This window comes from Merops nubicus, unplaced genomic scaffold (assembly GCF_000691845.1).
Source record: "Merops nubicus isolate BGI_N331 unplaced genomic scaffold, ASM69184v1 scaffold33532, whole genome shotgun sequence".
Lineage (NCBI taxonomy): Eukaryota > Metazoa > Chordata > Aves > Coraciiformes > Meropidae > Merops > Merops nubicus.
Window position 1 is genome coordinate 9,830 of NW_008593408.1, and position 9,208 is coordinate 19,037.

The window sequence follows — 9,208 nt, forward strand, 5'->3', positions numbered from 1 at the left end:
AGACAAAATGATGTGTGCATAGGAAGGAATGTGAACTGTCTCTGAGCTTTCAACTATTAACTCAGGGTTTGAACAATGTGGAGAATGGAAGTTAATACAAACATGCCTGTAATGTGCTAAGCTCTTTGCTCTAACACTGGTAACTGCTAATGTAATTAGAGAAAATGCTTACAGCAGTGCAGGGGTGAGCCAAAAATCATTCAGTGTTTGCTTATTTAGCAATACACAGACAGTGATATGAAGGAGGTCTATAATTTGGAGGATTAGTATGTTAAAGTGTATTGATATTTGATGTGAACACTGCAAATGTCAGACTGAGTGACTTTCCTTCACAAAAAATAGATGCATAAATAAATGTCTTAAAAGGAAGTTTCCACTGCCTCTGTGGTTTGGTTACCAAAAAGGTATTGGTGGGTAATTTTCTATAAAGCAGAAGGTAAATAGGAAGTTGTTGCAAAGTAGAAGGTCTAACCAGAGTGCTAGCATACGAATCTTAAACTAAGCGCAACTGCATGACTTCATGATCTGTTTAGTGGTCAGGCTTTGTAAGCTACCAGCTGCAATCCCTAATAAAGGCAATGAAAAGAATTGCAAGAAAAACTGTTGAAAAACACTAAAGTTACCAGGACAAATGGATTTCTGTATGTCTCATTAAATATATAGATTCTCGTAATATCACTGCCCCATGAAATTGCCTTGCACGGGAAAACCATGACAAAGACCAAGACAAAGCTTTTCTAATATAATAGCTCACAAGAGTTTGAATGCAAACCAGATTACTGGTGCATAAACAGAGAGCTTTTGATTTTCAGAGAAATTATCTTCCTTTAAGGCTCTTCAGAGTCACACAATTTTTTTCAAATTTTGCTTTAAAGAGTTAAATTCTCATAAAGGACACCAAAATAATGAGCATTTAGGCTATTTTTTTGCCATTGCAAAGATCAAATGCCAATTCTGAAATTATGTGCACTGCATATCACTTTTCATCTTTAGTAGCTTTTGTAGTTACTGCCAGATTGCACATACGGTACAAAAATATATGGTACCATCACAACGTACTTGTTCTATGAGAGCAGAACTATGTTCCCTGTATATATCTGGGGCAGGAAAAAAAAAAGCATCAGTGCTTTAAAACTTACAGCTTAACTCTTTCCACTTACTATTAACAAACAGATAGTACTGAGCTACGTAAGACTGAGAGGCTAATATGGCAGACCAGTTCAATTCCCAAGAAATAATGGTTTTGCAGCTTCTAGTATGGGAAAGCTTCAACAACTAGCTAAGCAAGTTGTGAGGTTTACATCATTTCCTTTAGGAAAGGATTCCACAGATACACAAATCCCTGCCAAAATACTTGTTTTAATTACTGTACTTAAAGCTTCCCCTCTCATAATTAACTATCTTCTTTTACCTCTTAGTTTCTTCTCCGAATAGCATGTCTAGATTTCAGACATATACTAGTTGTTCACATTTTAAACTGATGTGGCAGAACATTGACTAGATTTGCATTTTAACACTTCACCCTTCACTCATTGCTACAATCAGTTTCTGTGACTGGTGGCTATGACATCTGAATCCCAGGAAACTCAGACCCAGTTCCTCAACCCACAAAAAAAAAAGTTTCCCCCATGACTAGAACAAGAAATTTAACGTCTTTGCACTTAAAAGGAACTGATAATACCTTTTCTACCACATCAAAACCTGAGGACAGAGATCTTAAAGACCCCAAAGTGGCAAAATACAACAGCAATACAGGCCATAAAGGCATTCAGAAAAGAACAAATGCAGCCATGACTCCAAACAGCAAAAAAATCTCCTACAAAACAAATAAATAAAATTGGAAAATTCTACTCAATACACCAGGTGATTTTTGTTTTTTAATGAGCTACATCCTGTGTTCTATGAAATGAATGTGAACACAAAGTTATATTTTTACAAAACTGAGTGAAAATAAACAGTTGGCATTACCTGTATCTTCCAAAAAATACTGCACAGCCATCAGCACCTTCCCCTGAGGTTGTAGATCAAGCTGCAGAAAGAAAGATACCAGCAGTGAAGTATGCAGTCAACTGAAACTCAGGAATTTAAACAATTCTTTCTAGGGAATCAAAGTATAATATTCAATAGCTATTAGATTACAACCTTCTTCTAATATCTCACTGCTGCAGCTGAACCAGGGGTGTTTATCCTGTTGCTTTTACTAGCATGCTGCATTTCTTTGATATCTACTCAAAAGTTCAGTGCAAAGTTCACATTGTTTTTGCATGTCCTTTTCCCATTTCTGCAAAGAAGTTTCCTATCTTCTGTTTTTACTATTATTAAACTCAATTTGCACAGGAACCCTGCTTTAAAAGAAAGAGCCTATACAATCCTTTATATGTTTATTGACAGTACAAACCATAGAGATATCAAATACTGTTGTCTATAATCTGAAAAACAGTGGTATAATCAAGATCTATTTTACTTTCCTCTTCAAACCACATGGTTTCTCCAGCAAATTCAACGGACCAGCAAAAATAAATGCCTTTTGAGCCAACAGCTGAGGTCACTTCCTGCACTCAGAAAGCAGCCGTTAAATCTGCTGCCATCATAAGCGTAAGAAGCTATTAAGCATGAGAGTTTGATTCAGTCTTCTCTTCAGCACAGAGCAAAATAACCCCTGCGTTAGCTGTAAATACATGTTGGGATGGGGAAAGAAAAAAGAAACACTACACCAAAATAACCCCCACAGCTACATTAGATAGACCTGTGACTCTATCTCCACAAATCCCATTATCCTACTGGGATAACAGCTAAGTTTTTATCTTCAAGGCAATGTCTGACACTCAAAAACATTTGCACAACAAAGCTTGGAGAAGGCAAAGACCTCAGTTACAGCTACTACTGATGGGCTGTCTCTCCACACACAAAAATAACCTTACAGGCTGTGGTAAGCAAACTATTGTCCCTGTGGGGCATGATGGGTTGTCCAATTGATGACTGAAGTTGTATAGAGGAAGTGTAATGCTGATGACATCTGTGTGATACCTGTCCTAGAGATAATAGGCAGAAGACTTCAGGCCACTGAATCAGCTAAAACTGATCATTATTAGTTTTAACTACTCTTCTGAATAATGGCTTGTCTCAGAATTCAAGTTAAGGCATGGAAAAAAGAGTGTGTGATTTCAGAATGTAACAGGTGAATACAAACATGTGAGATCCTGCCAACCTAGCAAAATCTGTAAGCCCCTTCAATATAAAGCATGCCTTTAGGAAAAGTTTTCTCTGAGGTCTGCGCAGTGAAATAGCTACATTTGCACAAACACAGAGCAAAACCCAGCCATTTACAGCAAAAATGGACTTGAGAAAGAAAGGGAGTGTTTTTTAAAAATGTCTTCCCATGCTAAGTTAAGGGACAACTGGATACTCCCTCCTATTCATATCAAGTTTCAGGAAAAGCATTATTATAACCAAGAACAACACTCATGTAGCCAACCCCCACCAAGGAAGTGCCAGCGTTGCTTTGTAAGAAATCACACAGATATCCTGATACTCCCCCCTCTGATCCTTATTTCCCCTTTTGGAGAAGTGTTGAATATTCAGGACACTGACTAGAGCTGCTTCAAGGTTTTATAGTTCTCTGGGACAATAATACTGCATCACATTCTCACAACCCTATTTATTGGGACTAGGATCTCAGCAACTACAGCTGGGTCCAAAAGCTGAAAAAGAAGCTAGAGAGTAGGATCCTATATAGATGACATCATTAAACCCTTAATTAAAAATTCTTCACAACCCATCAACTAAATGCATGAAACATGTTCAGCATTTCAGAAAACTGGGCTCAGAGTTTTGATCCTGCAGGCCTCTGTCACCTTCCCCTCTCCCCAGATGCACAAAATAAAAAATATAAGCAATTTTAAATTTTCTGTTTATTTGAGGTTCAAGGTGCTAATTGAAATTCATTATGTACAACTATTTAAGAGCTGTTACTTGGGTTTAGGTAGTTTGACAACTACCAGCATTTAGAGTAAATTGAAGATTCCATTAAAGACTTTTTTTTTTTTAATGCTACAGGAGCAAATACCACTTGGCAAGATGTCATACCCCTTGCTTTCACATATAAACAATTGTCTGGGGCACTACGGAAAGAAAAGACACCAGGATAACAGCACCAGGGATTAATGGATCCCCATTATAGCAGCATCAAGCCAAGTAAAACTTATTGTAGAAAATGAATAGATAAAATTAGAAATTCTAAGTGGAAATAGTCTGGAATAAGCTGCATGTTTTCCTCTGGATGAATTGCAATGATCTGATCCAATTTAAATGCCTGCTATTTGCTATAAAACCTGCTAGGCTTTATTAAAGAGGGGCTCAGCGAGATATATGCCATTATTTCAAACACTGATGCCATGGATTTTATTGTCAATTTCTTTGACTTTGATTGTACATTACCTGCTTAAAAAATGCTGCTAAAATAATTGTCTTACAAGCCCTGCCACGCGTGCTAAAGGGATAGAACACTCATAGTTTAAAAGACATAAGGCATCCGTTCAGCTTCAGAAGAAGATAACCAGGTCAGCAAGTTTAAGGACTTAATCTTCTTCCTTACCCAGAATTCTGCTTTGCCATTGCCTTTCTTGCATCGCTCTGCCAGGACTGACACACCCACAGTCACTTCAGACAATGGCTCCTCTGCTGCTTTCATGAGAACAATCTGAATCACCCGTCCCTCGTAAATATGGGCATCAAATGTTGATTTCCATTCTGGATACATGGTGGGTTTCTTCTGAACTAGAGTTTTTCCTCTCTCTGAAAGCCACAAAAAAGAGACAGAAAATTTAAAATCAGATGATGTAGAACTAGCGCTTAAACTCAACAAAATAATACAGAAGAGAAACCTTACACTGAAACCAAAAGCAGACTTATTACTTCTTGTCCTGTGGTTGGGACAAAGTTTAAATATTTGATTCAAACATTCCTGATGTGGAAGGCAAAGCTCACCCTGACAAACAGGGCATGCAAAGGCAGTGGTGGTCTTAACATGCAGCCAGAGAAACCATGAGGGAAAAGTCCCATTCTGGAATTCAGAAGCTGGTTTAGTCAGTCACAATTTGACAGGCAATACTTGCATAGCTCCTTGCTGGTATAAATCTCCATGACGTGTCATCTGAGCATAGTGAACATCTACTAACGTAAGATAAATTAAGATACATCTTACACTGACCCAGTTTAAATTGAAACCAGTGGCTGAGAGATTAAAGGCTTCATATTTCATTAATCCACTTCCAAGTTATCCCAACATTTCACTTCTATTCATAAGTCACTTGCCTTGACATTGTACTCTCCTCTCTGCCATGACTGCTACTTTTTAAAGGATATTACAAGACCTTATCTGTCCTCTCTAGCACATACAGACCTTGTATTGTCAAAGAATAAGGAGAAGGCTGAAAGGACCTCAAAACAAACCTTTCTGGTAAGATTTAGCCAGCACCTCCACAGACTCCTTATGAGTTTTACAGTGCTTCACTATTCTTATTAGATGGATTTTTTTCTTAATATGCAGCTTCAGTCTGCCTCTTGCTACCAGTTAACCTAATTCACTCCTGTCCTTATCTCAGGCTCAGAAAACAGCTAATGACTGTGTGATCTATAACAAGCTTTAGCATATTTCTAGACCCAGGTCTTTTAGTAGTACCATCAGCACATCCAAAATGATATTGCCTCCTAAGCAACTGCATCTGGCTCTTCACTGTGACTCTGGCACGTGATGCCATCTCCTCACTTCTTCTCTGTGTTTTGCTCCCAAGCAAATTATTCCCCATTTGTGCTCAGGTAACTGAATATAATTTTGTGCATTCTGCAGAATTTCTGCTATTTATGAAGATCATCTGCTGCCATAAAAGTGCTTTCTAAGTGCCTCTGCAGCTCTGAATGATCCATTTTTCCCCCTATGTGTGTTATATATTCTTATGATATCATGGCAGTAGCAAAGCAGATCAAATCGTTGGACCCTTCCCCAAGAAGCTGCAGCATGGTCTAGTTCCTAAAATTGGCAATAGAATTTACATTCACTTCAATGAAGTAAAATTTAGACAGTTATTTAAAAATCTTCCTGGAAACTCAAGGCAAAGTTTGTGTTCATTCACTAATAACTTGCTTGATGCACTCCACTCAATTGTGCTGAGCTATCCAAACAAGAGGAGCAAATAGTGTCCTTGGATGTCTGTATTAGGGAATAGCTGCTAACAACAGTGTTACAAATTACAACTTTGACAAGCATTTCTAAGCCTGCTTGCCAAAGGGCATTCTGAAATGCTCAGAAACAGCCACCTGAGAACCTCCTTCATTTCAATGCAAACTTTAACATTCCTCCTCTACTCAGTCAAAAGCTTTATCCTGAATTTAGGGAACTCTGCAGAAGGGAAAAACTTGAATTCTTAGCAGTGCAAACCTAGTTCCAGAGCCCTGTACTTGATGTTCGTAACTATGGAAGAATTTGGAAATATTATGGTGAAAATATTAAAATATTTAAGCAGCTCAGACAAAATACAATTTTGAGGTTAATAGGACTTAATAAAGGCAAGTGGGAATTAAAAATAGACTGTCTGCACAGCAAGGCTTTTACACTAGCCTATTTTTTCAATCGCTAAAGCCAGACCACTTCATTAAAAAGGCAAAGTGCAGGAAGCATACCTGGGAATTGGACAAATTGCACCTTCTTGCAGAACCTTCAACAATAATTTAGGGTTTTCAGAATCATAGAATCATTAAGGCTGGAAAAGACCTCTAAGATCATCAAATCCAGCTGTCATCCAACACTACCATGACCCCAGGTGCCACATCGATATGTTTCTTGAACCCCTCCAGGGACGGTGACTGCACCACCTCCCTGGGCAGCCTGTTGCAATGCCTCACCACTCTTTCAGTAAAGAAATTCTACCTAATAACCAATTGAAACCTCTCCTGGCACAACTTGAGTCCATCTCGTCTTGTCCTATCACTAGTAACCTGGGAGAAGAGACCAACACCCACCTCACCACAGCCTCCTTTTAGGAAGCTGTAGAGAGCAATAAAGTCTCCCCTTAGCCTCCTCTTCTCCAGGCTAACTGATTCCATTTCCCTCAGCTACTCCTCACAAGCCATGTTCCCCAGACCCTTCATCAGCTTTGTTGCCCTTCTCTGGACCCACTCCAGCACTTCCATGTCCCTCTTATATTGTGGTGCCCAGAACTGAACGTAGTAATTAAGCTCTGGCCTCACCAGTGCTGAGTACAGGGGCACAATCACTTCCCTAGTCCTGCGGGCCACATTATTTTTGATACAGGTCAGGATGCTGGTGGCCTTCTTGGCCACCTGGGCACACTGCTGGATCACGTTCAGCCAACTGACCACCAGAACACTCAGGTCCTTTTCTGCTTGACAGCTTTCCAGCCACTCCTCCCCAAGCCTGTAACATTGCCTGGGGTTGTTGTGACCAGAGTGCAGGACCCGGCGCTTGGCCTTGTTGAACCTCACGCAGTTGACCTCAGCCCACAGATTCAGCCCATCCAGACCCCTCTGCAGAGCCTCCTGACCCTTGAGCAGATCAACACTCCCACTCACTTCGGTGTTGGCTGCAACAGCGTTTCATATTCAGAAAAGCATCATCATTTGTAACCTCACCTGTAGTCAGTGCTTCCTTCATCTTGATAGCACAGAAAGGCTGTAGTTGTTCCCCTTGATTCTGCACAGGTCCCAGCTCAAATGAGTTGAAAGATATCCTTAAGAAGGGGGCCATTGCCACAGTGAGACACAACCTAAGTGGAAAGAAGTAAATAAAAAACACAGAATAAAAGATGTGGTCTCAGACTTGTAAGAAAGTGATATGCATTTCTCAGCAGCCATCACAGCTGATACAACCCATCCTCTAAAGTCTGCAAGTCTTGAGTGCAGCTTTTAGACCACCAGCCTGAAGTAAAACTGGCATGTACTGAAACAAAAAACGTAACATGTGCAAAGACTGAATTTAAGACACCCTTTTAACCATACCCTGTTAAAGTAAAATCCTTGGAAGTAGCAGCCATGCCTTGACGTAGATCTTGCTCAGTTTTTAAACAGAGACCCTATTCATTAATACACAAGTATATAAACATTCTTCTCAAATAAATAGTTTACAAACGAACAGACAGACTGGTTGGTTGCTTGGGTGTTTTAAAAACTATTTTTCCCTCACATCTGGAATGGAGAGTGGGTTGGGGGAAAAAGGGAGGTAGAAGAGTGTTGTCTGTTTCACGTGTTCCTTTCCCAGTATCTCTCACAAAGCCAGGAGGGGGAACTAGGAGCAAAATTAATCATCAAAAGTTCACAATATTATGTTGCTCTTTAGGAACACATTCTTTTCTTTTGATTTGGTACACAGCCTCAAAAATTCCCAGACAGAATTCTAGGCACCTCAACAGGCAATCAAATTATAAAAGGAACACTTTTAGTCAATTTTATTTTTGAAGATTATCTGAGAAACTACTGAACCTACATATAAAAAGAATTTCTGGACTTTGCAGAAAAACCCAGTACCAGATGCACAGTAAGGGGAACGTGTCCTTAAGCACGATCAGGTAATTGTAGTGCATTTGAGTACTTGATGGACATTAACGACCTGAAGAATTGGTCCATACATGAGTTCACTCTTGCTTTCTCAATTAAACAAACGCAGTTACAGAAATTTCTGAAACCTAGGTATTTTACTGGGTAAGTGCACATTTTATTTCTCATACTTAATATGGAAAGCAACAGACACCACCAAACTGAAACAAGTATAAAGTCACACAACATCTATTCAAGCCCTGCTTTCAGATGGCTGTGTACTAATCCTAGGAGGCACAACAGAGTTAGTGACTCAGACTGTGACCCTTGATACCTGCACAGCAGCCAAAAGGAGGAGGAAGAACAACTCCAGCACTGCTGTGTCACCTGGTTTAAACTGTCAGGAATTACAAGAATCCAAAAGACCTGTCACTTCTACGACAGCAAACTGGTGTTTCACTACAGTCTTCTCTCACTCTTAAGAGCCCTGTACCTTGTATGTCAATATTGGTTTGTGAAGCAAACATTACTTATTCAAAGAGCAGGAGAAAACAGTCATTTGATAGCAAGGGAATGCTGGTGTGATCAGAGAATGAGGGATGGGGAAGGAGGGATCAGGAAAAAAGAGTTAAAAATGTAACAGGAAGTGACAGAAAAAAGA

The 9,208-nt window shown here is 39.5% G+C and overlaps 1 protein-coding gene across 1 annotated transcript in view; it reads right to left on the reverse strand.

Moving 5' to 3' along the window:
- The window catches only part of LOC103768303 (protein kinase C delta type-like), a gene marked incomplete at its 3' end in the record, with an annotated part of 17,157 nt that extends 9,392 nt beyond the window's left edge, over positions 1–7,765 (reverse strand). The window contains exons 1-3 of the mRNA XM_008935443.1: positions 7,648–7,765; positions 4,595–4,794; positions 1,969–2,029 (exon numbers count right to left, since the gene is read on the reverse strand). Of these exons, the coding sequence (XP_008933691.1) occupies positions 1,969–2,029; positions 4,595–4,794; positions 7,648–7,762 (376 nt within the window). The remainder of the gene's footprint in view (positions 1–1,968; positions 2,030–4,594; positions 4,795–7,647) is intronic.
- Positions 7,766–9,208: the final 1,443 nt, after the last annotated feature.